The sequence below is a fragment of the Calidris pugnax genome, unplaced genomic scaffold, assembly GCF_001431845.1.
Source record: "Calidris pugnax isolate Ruff unplaced genomic scaffold, ASM143184v1 scaffold44, whole genome shotgun sequence".
NCBI lineage: Eukaryota > Metazoa > Chordata > Aves > Charadriiformes > Scolopacidae > Calidris > Calidris pugnax.
The window spans coordinates 20,503,690-20,519,447 of NW_015094506.1; the positions used below are offsets into that span (position 1 = coordinate 20,503,690).

General features: G+C 41.6%; 1 protein-coding gene across 2 annotated transcripts in view; it reads left to right on the forward strand.

Moving 5' to 3' along the window:
• Positions 1-15,758, forward strand: part of PTPRB (protein tyrosine phosphatase, receptor type, B) — a 63,900-nt gene that overhangs the window by 16,608 nt on the left and 31,534 nt on the right. For both annotated transcript variants that reach the window (XM_014964045.1, XM_014964046.1), the window contains exons 4-9: positions 268-550; positions 7,627-7,905; positions 8,256-8,513; positions 10,109-10,372; positions 12,759-13,028; positions 15,146-15,406. In XM_014964045.1, the coding sequence (XP_014819531.1) occupies positions 268-550; positions 7,627-7,905; positions 8,256-8,513; positions 10,109-10,372; positions 12,759-13,028; positions 15,146-15,406 (1,615 nt within the window). The remainder of the gene's footprint in view (positions 1-267; positions 551-7,626; positions 7,906-8,255; positions 8,514-10,108; positions 10,373-12,758; positions 13,029-15,145; positions 15,407-15,758) is intronic.

Genomic DNA, 15,758 nt, shown 5'->3' on the forward strand with positions numbered 1-15,758 from the left:
AGCTATGGAGCGGGACTCCCCCTCGGGAGGCCGTCGGCCCGAGCCAAGGGGAGCCTAGGGGCGGGGGGGGGAGGGGAGGAGAAGGGGGGTGTCGGTGCCGGGGGTCGCCCCTCGCAGGTCCCACCCGAGCCGGAGGGGACGGGCACAGGCGGGTCTGCCCCGCACCGGCACCGCACGCGTCGGGGACGGGGTTGGGAGGCGAGCCCAAAGGGGGACGCCGGCGGTGCCCGGCGGCTCCCCCCCGAGCCTTCCCCGCTCTCTCCGCAGGCCGCGCCGGGGGAGGCGGCGGGACCGGGATGCAGCGCCAACCTGACGGAGCAGCGGGTCGCCGGGCAGAGCCTCCGGCTGCGGTGGGACGCCGCCGGCCCCTCCTGCAACTTCAGCCTGAGCGGGCGCTCGGAGGACGGGGAGGCGGCCGGCTGCCAGCCCGCCCCCGCGGGCAACGGCTCCTACGGCTGCAGCCTGCGGGGCCTGCGGGCCGGCACCTGGTACCACCTCCGCATCGAGCCGCTGCCCGACGGGGAGCCCCTCAACGTCTCCCTGCAGACAGGTACGGGCGCGGCGCGGAGCGGCAGGTGCTCGGGGGACGGGGGGGACGCGGGGCTTCTCCTACCCGCCCCCCCGGCTTCGGGGAGGAGGAGGGGGATGCGTTTGCAGCTCCTGTAAACTCACAGGGCTGGCGGGACGGGATCTCCCGTGCTTGAAGTCTCTTTACCGCGCTGCCTAAAGTTAACCCGGCAGGCTTGAAAGGAGGAGGTGCTGTGCAGAGAGAGTTGGTCGGTGCTGGGAGTGCGTTTCTGCTGCTCCTCAACCCCTTCAGCTGCCGTCCAGCAGAGTGCTTTAAGAAGTAGTGGCCCGTAGCATCCTTTGTGCTCATGCAAACCTGTTGGCATTGTAGTTCCTCAGGTGAGAGCTTATTTACTGTGTTTAAAAGACGATCTATTTCATGGCAAGCAGATCCTGTTCAAGGACAGCTTACTGTTTCAGCCCATTTCTATACTTTTATTCTGTCTAACCAGAGTCTAAAAGTCAGAAAGTGAGGCTGAAATCTTTTGCTTGTACGTTTTCCTTGAATACAGCCAGTGAGGTGCTACGATACACAGTTGTGTGCAGAGCACTACAGTGTCCATGACTGGCTGTAAAAATGTTCCAGCAGCCTGCCAGGGCGCAGCCAAGGAAAGCCCCCTTTCTGTGTGTGTGTCTGTGTGTGCATGTGGACAACTCAGCTGTGAGGCAATGAACAACATAGAGCCACTGGCTGCAGTGGCAGAATCGGACTTTTCCTACCTGTATTACTGTTTTCTTGAAGATGATGAAATATAGTATTGTCCAGCATCTGACTGGTGGTAACACACAACTCAAAACAGAGATGTCTTAAATGAAACGCCTCCCTGATTTGCTCCTGAAATCTTAGCTTCAGAGAGGTTATTTTGCGGTATGAGTATTGAAGATTACAGCAGCCAAATACTTAACAATTACCGGTTCAGAGACATCATTTACTGTCAGACCCTTTTATCTGGATCTGCACCGTACAGATGCATTAAATACCCTCCATTAGTTTGCTCTGGTAATTCAAGTTTAAAAGAGTCTAGTGACAAGTGTGCTGGTGCGATAGCTAGATGGTAAGGACAAATCATGTCACTTGGTAAAAATGAGTAATGGTTTCTGTGCAGACAGTGATTTAAAACAGTGTCATGCACCGTGAGAGCTGTTTTTAATATTGATGTTTTGTAATTTGAAAATTGAAGGAATAAATCAACCATTATCAGAGTGGCAAGTATAAATCACCACCATTGCAGGATAGTAGAGATCTATTATTGAACACTTGCATAGAAGTAGAGAAAAAGATACCACATTAGACCACATTTTGATTAGTACATAATAATTTAGACAGTACCTTATACATGTCATTTATGACTTTTTTTAATCAGTAAATAGATTTTGCAAGAATGTGAGATGACAAAAGTGATTGGAAGAAACTGCTGATTATAGTCATGTTATGTAACTGATGTCAGAATGAAGAGACTGACTGAAGTCTAAGCTGAAATACCGCAAATTGTTGGACCATAATTGACATGAGGTCTGTGTTTGGATTTTGGATAGCAGAGATCAGTCAAAAGCATGAAATAAGAATAGAGGAACCATGTAGGTTTCCTGCAAAGACAGCTACCTGGATTGCTCCGTGGTTCCTCAATTCCCTTGATTCAGTTACATCTATCGCATTGCTTGATCATGTTTAAAATGTTTGTTATGCCTGTCAACAAGCCATATTGCACTGTCAATACTATGCATGTCAATGCAGAATGAGGGAGGATTATTCCTCTGTACCATTCCACTAGGGGCAGCATTTTAAACCCGATTTCTGGAAGCCCTTTTTCACCTGTTCTTTTGTAACTTGATGTCAGTAGTTTTGTTTTATGCCCTACTGAGCCTGAATGTCCATAGGCATGTGTTCCTGGAAACCATCCCGTGAATATGGAAGTATGAGCAATGTTTTCAGCCATATCGTAAACAAATTCCCACTGATTTGAATGGTAGTAGAACTGAGCTATCATGAGCCGTCTAAAAATGTGATGTCTGAGCACAGTACTCAGAGATGTTCCCTTCCTGAGTCCGTTGTCTAAGAAAGATGGGTTAAGCTGTCCTTTGGAGGTGCCCAGCTTTCTCCACTGACTTTAAAAGAAGCCTTAGGTTAAACCAGGCACCTGAGGTTTAGATGGTTGAAGTGAGAGAAATCCCATCTCTTGTGCTTACTTTTGCAAAATGAGGCTTTGAACATCTGTATTGTCCTAATGCAATAAATGTACACAAAGTCATAGATTTGTTTATGTACCTAGTTCAGAAACTTTAATTTTTGATCATATTCAATCCTGTTACAATTTTCATGTGTTTGTTCCTGTTACAAGTTCACTTATCATCATGTTTCTTATACAAAGAAATGCTAATCCTATAAAATCCAAAATTCTTTGACATAGATTTTGAGTGTGATCTGTTCTGATTAAGGGCTTAAGGTGAAAGCGATGAATAGTGTGTACTGTGGTTGCAGTTGTAATGTGAAGGCTTGGAGAGGACCAAATCCCTGACTTAATTTGGCCTTTCGGGTGTTTAATTTCACATTAAAATAATAGTTATGACAATGACTTAAGTCTATGTTGTTTGCAAGTTTGATATTCCAATCGAGTAAGTACGCAGCTCACCAAGACTGCGTGAACTCTCAAGTAACATGAGACCCTTCGTGAATCTTTGAGTAGAAAAGCAGCTGCTATTTCACTCGTGCATGAATAGATCTGAAATCTATTAAAGTATAAAATACAGGTGCAGTAATCCACTCTAGTCCACCAAGGTGGAGTCTGTCTCTTTACCCAGAAATTTTGATCTATGACTTATCAATTCAAAATGGCCAGTATTTAATCCTCTGGAGCAGTACTGAAATAGGTCCTGCAAAATGATGGAAAATACAATCACATATGCACTATATAAGCCAGGTATACACGGGCACGCAAACACACATACAGTGTGGGCAGTTGTGCTATTTTGGTAGAATAGGAAATGAAGAAAAAGCTGATAACACCATTTATCAGCTCTGAGCTGCAGATACATTTTCCACTGCAAGCCTGAGATTACAGATGTTAGTAGGCACAAGTCTGCGTATTTATTTCTGATTAATATTTACCATTTGTTACGTTTTTTGAATATATGTATGCCTAAAACGTCACATAGAACTGTACAACTGGTCAGCATGCTTGACATTGTAAAGTTGGGACAACACATACACCTGTCGATCCTTTCACATTATCTACTTTAGTGTGCTCAGTAAAACTTAGTGTGACTGAGAACTACTTTATGACAAAAGATAATTTGTTGTATCTTGCTTGATTTCAGATAAAATGCTTTTTAATTTCTCAGTTCTCCAAATGTCTGTGCACTAGCTTAACTGTGTACTTCAGTGGTGTATTTTCAGTGAATGACTAGGTCTTTATTTAAAATGCTAGTTAAAATCAATAGTATATGAGGAGATCCTAAATTACAGTTACATTTATGAATTTTAGTTCTGAATTGAAATTGAGATGTGAAATACTGGTCTTGAGATCCACAAAAAACAACTGGGCAATTCCCCTGCTTTTCAAATATATCTTCTAAAATAGGCTTATAAATGTCATTTTCAGCATTGTTCCCTACAAAAATATTGCAGTGATCTATTTTGTTACCTCTTAATTGAAGCCAACTATACTGAGAGAACTAACAAATACATTTTTTGTCAGAAAAATGTCTAAATATTTCAATGAAAAGAGGTTAAAAATTCTACCTTCCAAGATACAGTCTGGTATCTTTCCGTTGTAATATATATCTCTGTCAATGCCAGAAGCATGGCTTGGCCATGTGTTCACTCCTGTAAATTTCAAATTATTTGGGACAAATCTGATTTATTAGGCATCTGTAGGAACAAATACTGTGACATGGCTCTGACTATAGGCTGTATAATCCTATAATCCATAATCATGTAATGGTTATGATCATTGTCTCAAAAGGCAGAGTACAAGAAGAATATAAATAACCGTGTAGCCTGTTTTAAAGATTTTCTAGGTTGCATATCATCCCAAAGAAATGAATATTTGTATTTAATAAGAAAAATGAAATCAACTCTCTTCACTTAATCTTCAGAAAAGGCCTTGTAAAGTAGGTTACTGTTTTATGAAAAGGGAAAACTAGGAAAAAAATGGATGATTTGGTAGGAAGATGGCTGAGACTGGAAGTCAGTAACTGCCCGTTACTCAGTCCTGGGCTTGTATATCTCAGTTATCATTTTTCTCCTGCGTAAGGCAGGGATGTTTCTGTGCTCACAGGCTGTATTTGGGAGTCATGTCCTTGGGATTGGAGGTAACCATATCTATCACTTCTATAAAATGTATCTTATAGCAGCTATGGGCACAAAGTGAAAATGGAGGTTCAATATAATTCAAACAACCTTAAGTTTTCTGGACGACTCCTTTGTAGAGCAGGAGACATTAATTCATATAGTATCAAATGGTATAAAAATACCTTTGTGAACATATTTTATTTCTGTGATATATCGGTGTTGTATCGTTGCCAGCAGGGACTTGTATAACAATGTAAATGGCTTTTTAAGTGTTTGTTTCCATCCAGGGCTCTTTCAGCCCAGGCACTTCCCAATCTCATTGTTCCTTTGTTCTAGCGGATGTACAAAGCACTGAGTGTTTTGTTTTCTGGACCAGATAGATTAGATAAAGTCTGATTTTCTGAACTTCACCTTCTAGGCACGCAACTCTTCTCTTTGCTAATGTACCTTACAAGACAGATTGCCCAGGACAGTATAAGCACTTCCAAAAATTTAAGGGGTGTCTTCTTCTGAAGAATTTGGCAAATAATGCAGATTGCTGTGTTGATTACTTTTGCAGGACTAATGAGCAGTCAACCCTATCCTAACTTTGTCAGACAGAGAGTTAAACTTCTTGATAGTTATCATGACTGTTCTCTTGGTATTGGTCAAATTAAAACTTTTTCATCTGCCTGTGCATCTGACCATATATAGTGGTGGAATTTATTTCTGACTCCCAAAGTTTGACCTTTCTGATTAGAACAATTGCCTTCAAGGAACAAGTTTATACCCCCACTATTCACTTTTGCCAGCATAATAGTCTTTAGTGGCTTAGTATATATTATAGGTGGAGCTGGTAGTCAAGCCCATTGTTAAGATTTCCTGACACTTTTCATTAAAACCTCCCATCTCAATTGCTGTAGCTGGATGAAGTTTTAACTATTTGTCCTGAAGTTTGATGTGCTTGGTCTTTGACTTGAGTTTTAATTTTTTTTATGGTGTTTTTTTTTTTTTTTTCAGATTTGAGCAGAGTTAGTTTGGCCTTAAAGAAAGAGGTCAATAAAAGAAGATAGTTGTTTTTATTTATTGATTTTGTTAATATAAGTTTCATCTCTTTTTCTGAAGAGCACTAGGGTCTCTGTGGTCCAAAGCAGTAATCTGAATTTAAGCAGTGACCTGGGGCCAAATGGACATGGTGTTTTTTAGAGTCACAGTTACAGACTGGTTGAGGTTGGAAGGGATTTCTGGAGGTCATCTGGTCCAAGGCCCATACTCAGGCAGGGCTACCTAAAGCAAGTTGCTCAGGACCATGTCCAGACAGCTTTTGAATGTCTCCAAAGGAGATACTCCCTTGAAATTCGTAATATACTTGATTGGCAGAGTGTAGCACCAAAACCTGGCACCAGTATGGTCTCAGCAGACCTTTATAAGAAGCAATTAAACCCTCTGCACCATCCAGGCATTGAAGAAGAAAGAGCTTAAAGGCTACTAACTCCATGATCCTCCTACCGCTGTATTCATAGGGCAGGGGTAGGTTCAGCTTTGTCCTTGCAGTTTTTGCAGTGCAGTTTTTAATTATGTGATCTCAGATTTTTTTGGCTGCCTTGTTCAGGTAACTAGGCAGCAATGACTGCATTGGAAAAATGCTCTTATTCTTCTGTGTTTAAGGCATGATTCATATGGAGACCTCAATTCTCAGCCTGGATGCACCATACACTCCCTGTCTGGATGCACCATACACTCCCTGTCTGATGCTAGGCAAGAGTAGCACGGAGTGTACTCATGTGGAAGCCAAATTTAGGTGTTAAATTGTTAGGAAATCTTTATTCTTTAACCCCCCAACTTGTGAATTATTGATTTTGCTGCTGTTGGTTGTTTTATGATACCTTTCTAATATGCAATTGCCTAATCTTATTGGGGAGACATAAATGTTGATACCTTAGTACATCAATATGTAATATATTTCTTTTGATTTGCATGAAATCTTGTGAGTGAGGAAATACACTTGGAGAATACGAGCAGTGAGAGTCTTGTTTTGGTCAATGTTTGCCAACCCTTCAGAGTTATCGTATTTTACAGGTGATTTTACTTGAGACCACCCTAATAAACAACATAGTGAGCACTGAGAGTTTCTCAAAGAAATAGTCCCAATTAAGTATAGTTCCAAAAAGTTTATCCAATATACTGTTTGGGGTTTTTTTTAATTTACATGAACAATGCTATAGCAGAGCAGAAGCATATTCTATCGGAATCTGTTTGAAGTGATTGAAGTTAATATTAAAAACAAGGGATTCTTGCCCTTAAACTTGTATAAATGCTCATGCCGATTAGAGAGAAAGTGCTTCGTGTGAGTCCTAGGAAATGGAAGCCAGTGGTACCGTTGTATCTATAAAGTTACATTACACTGAGACATTGAGTGTAATTTTCCAGATTTTCATGCTTGCTGTTTCTTATTAAAGTTGTTACAGTTTTACTATCAGCAGATTTCCCAGTTTGTTACTTACATCCACAACTGGAAGTGTTTTTCTATGTGTGTGTGTGTATGAGTGATTGTGTATACATATATGCAGAAGTAACCTTTCTGAATTCTGCAGGGCTCTCTTGTAGGCAGGTTTCAGTGATAGGATGTTTATAAATGTAAAGAAAAAGACTTTGAAAAGCACTGGCAATATGATGACATAAAGGGAGAGGTTTGGAATATTTTTTGTGCTGCTGTGTAAAACTTCAGACAATCCCAATGCAAGAAATAGTGGTTTATGTTTTCTTTTCTTTTTTCATTTTAACTACAGATCCCTTACCACCACCTCGTTTTGAAATTAATAAGGAAAAAACTACCCTCACAAGCCTACAGGTTCAGTGGGATCCTTCCTCAGGAAAGGTGGACTTGTATAACCTGGTATTATTTGATCACAGTAATAAAAAGATACAAGAAGTCTCCATACCAGGAAGAATTTCAAAAACGGAAAACACTTTTTCCAGTCTCATCCCTGGGAACAAATACAACATTGTCCTCAGTGCAGTCGCTGGAAACAAGAGTACCCCAGAACTTCACATAAGTGGATCTACTGGTAGGACTTTTACTGAAGTTCACCTAAATAAAACTACTTAGAGTATTTTGCAGTTCTGCATTTTGAAATTAACAAATATATATAATTCTTCTACCTGGCAAGATATATATATATGTAAGTATCTATTGATTGTACATAGAAATAAACAAAACATGCATCTCTGACTAACTTAGAGAAGTGTTTGCTAGAAAGGGAGGCATGTTGTTATGGTATATTTGGACATAAATTTGGGGTTGAATTTTCACTAACCCTAAAGAAACTCAATCTATTTCAAAAGTATATATGTTCAAAATTGCTGAAATTGTGGAGATAACCATTAGGCCTCAAACACGTGTTTTTTATTACAACAGTGCCGTCCCCTGTGAAAAATATTCAGATCAGTGTCAAGACAGATTCTATTCACGCTTCGTGGTCTCCTGGTTCTGGGCACGTGGATCGTTACAGGCTGGTGTTGCTGGATAATCATGCCCCAGTTCATGAAGTTCACCAAGAAGATCCTTTGACCTCCTACACTTTTTCAGGACTTACAGCAGGCCATGTGTATAACCTCTCTATCATAACCCAGGCTGCAGGATTGGAGAGCAGCAGTTTTCAAACTGTCAGGACAGGTATGATTTCAGAATTCATCACAACAGGACAAGAAGCTAAGGCCATAATCTAATAATGTTACAGGACGTATTTCAGAATAAGAAATGATTTGTGTTCCAAGTGTATATTGCCAGACTTCAGTGGCTGAATTACCTTTGGCAGCTATTTCTCTCCAAAGGGTATAGAAGGAGTTAGAGATACTATAATCTTTGTTCCCTAAGTTACCATTGCAGCTAATTAGCTTTTAGGGTGTCTGCAGCTAAATTAGCTGCACTGCTTAATGTAGGCAGCTCCATTAAACGTGTGAAGTTAGGTGTTAACAGTCTGAGCCTAAGTGCTGTGGTATCAGCTCATACCTGTGAGAGAGGTTCATCTGACCTGTTCAGTGAGTTGAGGAAGTGCGCAGCCTGCTTATCTCACAATATTGAAGACACTTTAACTCCATTGATTCTTAGCTGAATGGGAGGTGCAGAGCTTGTGAGTTTGGCAAAAATATATTTTTTGTGTCTTTTTCTCTGGATTGTAAAATAGCTGCACTTCTGAAAAGGAAATGAAACCCCCAAAAAAGTAGAGTAGGTTAAGAAGTTTAAAATTGAACGGTTTTTTTGTTTGGCTTTGTTCTTTTTTCCCCTGAGAAGTATTGATTTGCAGAACCAGAGTTTTCAAAAGGAAGTTTTCAAAACCTTTTTCAGGAAGGTTTTTCAGAATAGAGTTCTGTGGTCATAGAGAGAAAGATGACATCCTACTAAAGCCCAATGGTTAAAACACGCAAAAGGTTTTTTAAAAAACTTTTTTTAAAAACCTTGTAAGTAAAAACAAGGTCCCACCTTTTCTTTCCTTAATTTCTGGTAAGCGTAAGGTGCAGTTTATCATACACAAACCTCACTATGTAGAAGTAATTAAATATTAAGTAAGCAATATTGTGATGTCTAGGGCACACAGATGAGTACTATTGTCACCTAACACTGTCTGTTCTGGGGATTATTCTCTTGTTTCATTTTATTTCTTCAGATTTTTTTTTTATTTCTGCCTGTTGCAGGGTGCAAATTTTAAATCTCACAGGTTTTCTCAGAACATCAAAGCACTCTATCTTGCTTGCAGCATGGCTCTCTGTTTCAGTACCTACTGTCCCCCAACCCTGAAAAGTGAAGATTTGGAGGTGGCATTGCTTTTCTTCTAGTGAAGCATTTGAATAAAGGAGTTTGATTCCGATCCCATCTCCACTAGTCTAAACCAGGCATAGCTCCAATGATGCTGTAATGTTTATTCTACCAACATGTATGTCGGCGTGTCTGTTGTTAGGAGCATGTGCCTGGACTGTTAGATAGTCAAAATGACTAGGGTGAGTGCAGACATGGCTAACAGATTTTCTACTCTCCTTAATGAGAGCGGTCATCGCAAGAGGTGGCACTCAGCAGCAGAGTATCTTAAACAGGTCTGGGTTCAGTTTCAGCGTGATCAGGCTTTGCCCTCTCACTGTTCAGGCGCAATCGTTCATACTCCATCTCATATAACCATTTAAAAGCAAAACTTAATGATTGCAGTTTGGAGGCAGCAGGTCTTATACGCTCCGTGGTGAAAATATTTTGTTCTCTTTCTTACTCTCTTCTTTTAGCCCCAGCTGAAGTTTTAGATTTGACGGTGACTAACGATGACAGCTTAGATACTTTAAAAGTTAAGTGGCGAAGACCTTCGGGAAACCTCAATTTCTATAATATCAGTCTGTCTCATCTTGGATCAGTTAAAGAAGTCAAAACTCTGCAGCCACCGGTGACAGAGACTCACTTTGACAAGCTGACTCCAGGACGTCTTTATCAGGTTACTGCCCGCACAGTCAGCGGTGAACTGTTTACCGATCGGATGGCAACTGGCAGGACGTGTAAGTCTTCTGCTTCAGTAAGAACATTGTAACCAATGCTATTTTTGCCTATGCTGGCCTTGTAGAAAATCACTGTAGGAGACAAAATTATTTGGATTCCAGGCAAAATAAGATAAAGAGCACAATATTGTTCCGGGAGTACCCCTTCCTGACTCTGGCAACAGTTAATCTGGCAGCCAAAAGCAGCTCCAGCCTAGCTTGGGAGCAGGAAGCAATAATGCATTTTGGACATTATAGTTGGGTGAGTCTGTTACAAAAATGTTCCACACTACTCCACTTCTGACCAACTTCATTATCTTGAATTCAACTCAGCATAGTATATAAAATTAGTTACATTATGGGGAAGTCTGCATGTAGTCAAATTGGTAATGGGTTTTTAAGTAATTTTGCAAGGTCTAATATTACCCTTCGCTCCAGACACAAATCTACAAATAGGAAAAAATTAGGTCTCAGCTGCCTTTGCTACCAACAGCATGGATTAAGGAAAGCATGTGGGTAGAGCTGGGTTATGTTTTGTTTATCTTCTTTCAGGAAGAATACTCTCTTGTAGGAGTTCTGAACCTGAAAAATCCTGACATAATTCTCCTACAGCATTACTGGCCACAAAGGCATGTCATCTTCTCCACACCACCCTAGCCCAAGCTAAATTTAGATGGGAAAAAATATATAAGTGGGTGAAGAATACATACGTAAGTTGTTAGTAGACTCAGAGCCCAAAATTATAAAATGTGTGTGTGAGAGAGAGAGCAGAGTATTTATTTTAGAGAATATTCATCATTTACAACTAAACATCTCAAGTGAAAGGCACATCCTTGACATATCTAGCTGCCACCTCATTCTCAGTGCAAGCTGGAAGAGACCTGAAAAGCCCTTCATGTCCAGTAAGTACAAAGCTGGACTGGTTACATACATGTCTTTTTTGTTTGTCTAGCCTGCCATTAAAGACTTTTACGATTACCATTTCCATCTGAAGGGAGAGATTCAGGCCTTCACTCAAACCACTGATCCCCAAATTTGTGACCTAGACCCATTACTTTCAAAGTTGGAGATCTAGAAGTCCCATTTCCAAGGATCATGTGCAATTCCTTCCCTTGACTTTTCAGTAGATACCAAGAGCTTTGAAAACAGCGTCACTTCAGCAGAAGCTGTGTGGCCTAAAGATAAATTTCTAAATCCAGGCTGTCAGGTCTACAGATGCTGAAGAGGTTGGACTCCTAGCATCCCTCTGTAACTCACAAAGCGAGCCAGGTGCCCGAGAACATTATCTACCTTACCGTGTACTGAGAGGGTGCCTACGGCAGCAGAACCTACTTAGGAGTGTCGTGGCAGGGAATATGGACATCTCAGAGACTGAAACTTTGCACCATGAGGGTGTAATGATGTCCAGCCAGTCTAATTTTATCTGTTATGATAGAAGTACATCCAAGCTTCCTAACAAAACACTGTGTGCTTTTATCCACTCACTCAGCAGTTGAAACACATCTCTCAAATTCACTGGCATGTGGGAGATCTAAGTTTGATACCCAGCTATGTCTGTAGGAAGTGAAACTGGTATCTCTCAATCCTTTACTAGTTGCTAGCCAATTAAATGTTAACTGAGCCAGAGAAAACAGGAGAGCATGATTCTAGCCTTGCAGTTTATGGTTAATACTTGCTGATGGTCTCAGGGCTCCAGTGCTGATCTCATGTAGAGTATCTAAAAGCTGAGCTACAGGTGTCCTAACCTAAGGGTCCGCATCTGTCTTCCAATCTCCGCTTGGTGTGGTTGATATTTAATTATTCTATGAAAATCAGAAAGCTTCAGTGGTCCAGTGTGACCTGCAGGAGGTAGGGCAGGAAGGTCGAGCATGTAAATCCAGGACCCTTGAAGTGAAGGACAGGACTGAGTGGATGATTTAATGAACCTCAGTTTGAGTCTTAGTGCCCTACAGCTGGGAGGGACTAGGACATACAAGGCCTTTGTGCAAGAAGCCATCAGATTTTGCATTTCAGCTGCTGAGACCAGAGTTTGGCCCGTAGCAGCTGAAGTTTCGGCTTTAGCTTGGAGAAACTGGCCAACAGTTTCTAAGTGAACTTAAGTCCAGGAAGAAGCTGGGAAGCTAAGGGAAAACTGCAAGATGCATCCGAGAAGTGCACGGGGGGGATTTTGCCTGCCCTAAGAAGGGTTCCCCATTTCTGATGGCAGAAACTAACAGCGAGAAGGGAGTGTTTTGTGTGGGGAAGAGTAAAAATTATCCTTAAAATGAACGCCAGCCTTTGTAACAAGATACCTCCCGTTGCTCTCACTGATCCGAGTCCTTCTGCGAGACAGGTCGTGCCGGTGGGCAGGTAGGTCTTACCAGGTACACCCCAGTTCAGAGCTCCCCTCTCCATCTCTGCCTTCCAGTTCCCCAGGCGGTGTCGGAGCTGAGCGCCGGCGGCGGTGGCGGGCTGCGGTCTCTGCGAGTGGCCTGGCTGCCCCCTGCCGGAGACTGGGAGCGGTACCGCCTGCTGCTGTGGAACGGCTCGGCCCTGCTGCTCAACGCCACCCTGCACAGGGACACCACCCAGTACCTCCTCCAGGACAACGGCCTCATCCCGGGCAGGCAGTACGGCGTGGACCTCCTTGTGGAGAGTGGGGATTTGCAGAGCAAAACCAGCTGCACGGGGAGAACAGGTCAGTGCGAGCGGCCGGGGAGCCTGAAAGCACAAAACGTTCAGCTGGGCTCTGTGGGCGATGAGAAAGAAGGCATACTTGGGAATCCACTGATTAATTTCACTATTAATGCAGGAATTAATACAGTAAAAAGGAACTCCCTTGAAAACAACAGGAATGATTATTTTTAGCAGTTCCGTGAAATCTTTCAGGGTTGTTTTTGTGGTAAGTGTTTGTTAATGAAGGTTGTGGGAATTATTTCACCATTCTGTCATGACCGAGGCATTACACTACATGTACTGCATTTCACTGTTCTGTAGGCACCCTATATACTTCTGAAAGAGAGCAATATAGATCTTCCTCTATTGTTCATCAGTATTTTCTGTGGCAAACTGGTTTAATTCCCAGCCTGTACAAAGGGTATCAGCAATATTAACCAAAGCTGCTTGAGGTGTATGTTAGTGCTGCTGTTCCGTAACATCTCAGCTCTTGTTCCCATGCTCCAGAAAGAAAATGGGGTTAGGCTGTTCAAGCCAGCCTTTCCAAAGGAATTCCATATACACTGCAAGGATGTGAGTGGAATTCTTTTGCAGCATGTTACTCAAAGCCATATCTGATTACTTTAAAAATAATTGCAATGTAATTGTTAATGGTTCTGCTCTGTGAATGCATAATAATGTAATTCAGAGAAAAAGAAGACTTGGAGGAGGCAAGTCTCAGGCCTGAGCCTTATCTCACAGGAGAATGTGAGATAAGAATGGGCCACCCTACTTTATCCTCATCCTTCCTTGTGCACGCCTTTCCTGCTACACCCCTACCTGTCATTCCCCAAGGGCTTCATTTTATTAATATTGTGCAATAGCAAGACCAGTAGAAGCTACAGAACTGAAGCTTTCCCTAACTTCTAGCTAACTTGATTAGAGCAAGGCACAGTCTCATCTTTCTTACTTTGATATACATGACAAATAACTTAAGTTAAATTTAAGGTGTTACTTTTAATTGGTGCACCTAAGCAGTTAGTAAATAATATCCAAGAGTGGGTGTATCACAACTGTGTTTGACCCATGGTCAGGTACATAATGTACCTGTTATGAAGCATAGGTATTAAGCCCTCTTCTGACTTAATTTTCCCTTAGATAAACCCACAGTCTTGGAAAATGGGGCTTGCTCACCCTGGAGAAAAGGAGGCTGAGTGGAGACCTTATTGCACTCTTCCTGAAAGGAGGTTGTAGTCTCTTCTCCCAAGTAACAGGTGATAGAACGAGAGGAAATGACCTCAAGTTGCACCAGGGAAGGTTTAGATTGGATATTAGGAAAAAAATTTACACTGAAAAGGTTATCAAGCATTGGAATGGGCTGCCCAGGAAAGTGGTGGATTCACCATCCTTGGAGGTATTTAAAGGATGGGTAGATGTAGTGCTTAGTGATATGGTTTAAAGGTGGTTTTTATGATCAGTGTTAGGTCGATGGTTGGACTAGATGATCTGAAAGATCCCTTCCAATCTAGACAATTCTATGATTCTATTTCAACGTAACACGGACAAAATTAGATCAGGGGACTATGTTAGGTGACAAATGCCCTATGTGAGCGCGCATGCACACACACATACAAACACATACAGAGAAATTATTTGATGAAATTCTTTCTTTTGTACCACTGTAAGTTTGGAGTGTCTCCCAACCTAACAGAGATATAAACCACTGCGAAATCAATGTCTCTCTGACCCTATAATTTGCATCCTTGTTTGTTACAGCTGAATTGGTGTAGATCTGTTTTATGGTACAAATGTTTTGTGTCCCTGTCTAGCATCTACAGTTCAAGAGGAAGCTCACTGACTTCACTGCATTTCCATTCATACTAAAATACTTATCCTGACATGAGTTTAAGCCTAAGCATTACAGCCATAATGCATTGCTGAAATCTACTGCTACAGGCCTTTACTGGGAGAGTAGCACAAATATTAGATTTGTAAGATTGACTTCTTAGAGAAAGGTAATGAATCTCCTCTTGATTACAAATTCTCTGTTGCTGTCACATTTCTGTCTTATGGAACAGATTCCTTACAGCAGCTTGAGATATGGCATGAGCGTTCACTATAAGATCCTGTTCTCATTGTGATATTTGTGTACTTTTACAGCTCCAGAGCCTGTGCTCCAGCTCCGTGTGAAGCATGCTAATGAATCTTCACTTAGTGTCATGTGGATGACCCCTGTGGCAGAATGGGACAGCTATGTGGTTTCACTGGGAGACAGGGATCTTACTGTCATAAAAAAAGGGCTTGCAAAAGAAGCTAAGGAATTCACTTTCACTGACTTGGTACCTGGAAGAAAATATACAGCTACCATCACTACCATTAGTGGGATTTTAAGCAACTGGACTTCAGTGGAAGGAAGAACAGGTATCATCCTGCCAAACTGTTTTAATCTTTAGTTCTGGTAACCATTAACAACTTTCTTTGCTTTGTAGTGAAGTAAATGAACTCAGTGGCTAAATCGCAAAAGTCTTGAATTTACCTGTGTTTTCTCCAGAAAGTTAACGTTTCTGAGTCTCTCCATTCTGACTCAGTCAGTTACCTTCCAGTATTTATTTAAGGTTTTGGGGAAATGGATATGCAATTCCCGGCAAAACAGTTTTCTGAAATATTATGTCATGTCTGATCAATGTACATTAGCACAAGATTGCAGAACAATTTGCACTGGGTATCTTCAGGAAGGTCACTTCCTTGATTCAAAGCATTCATCATCTGGAAG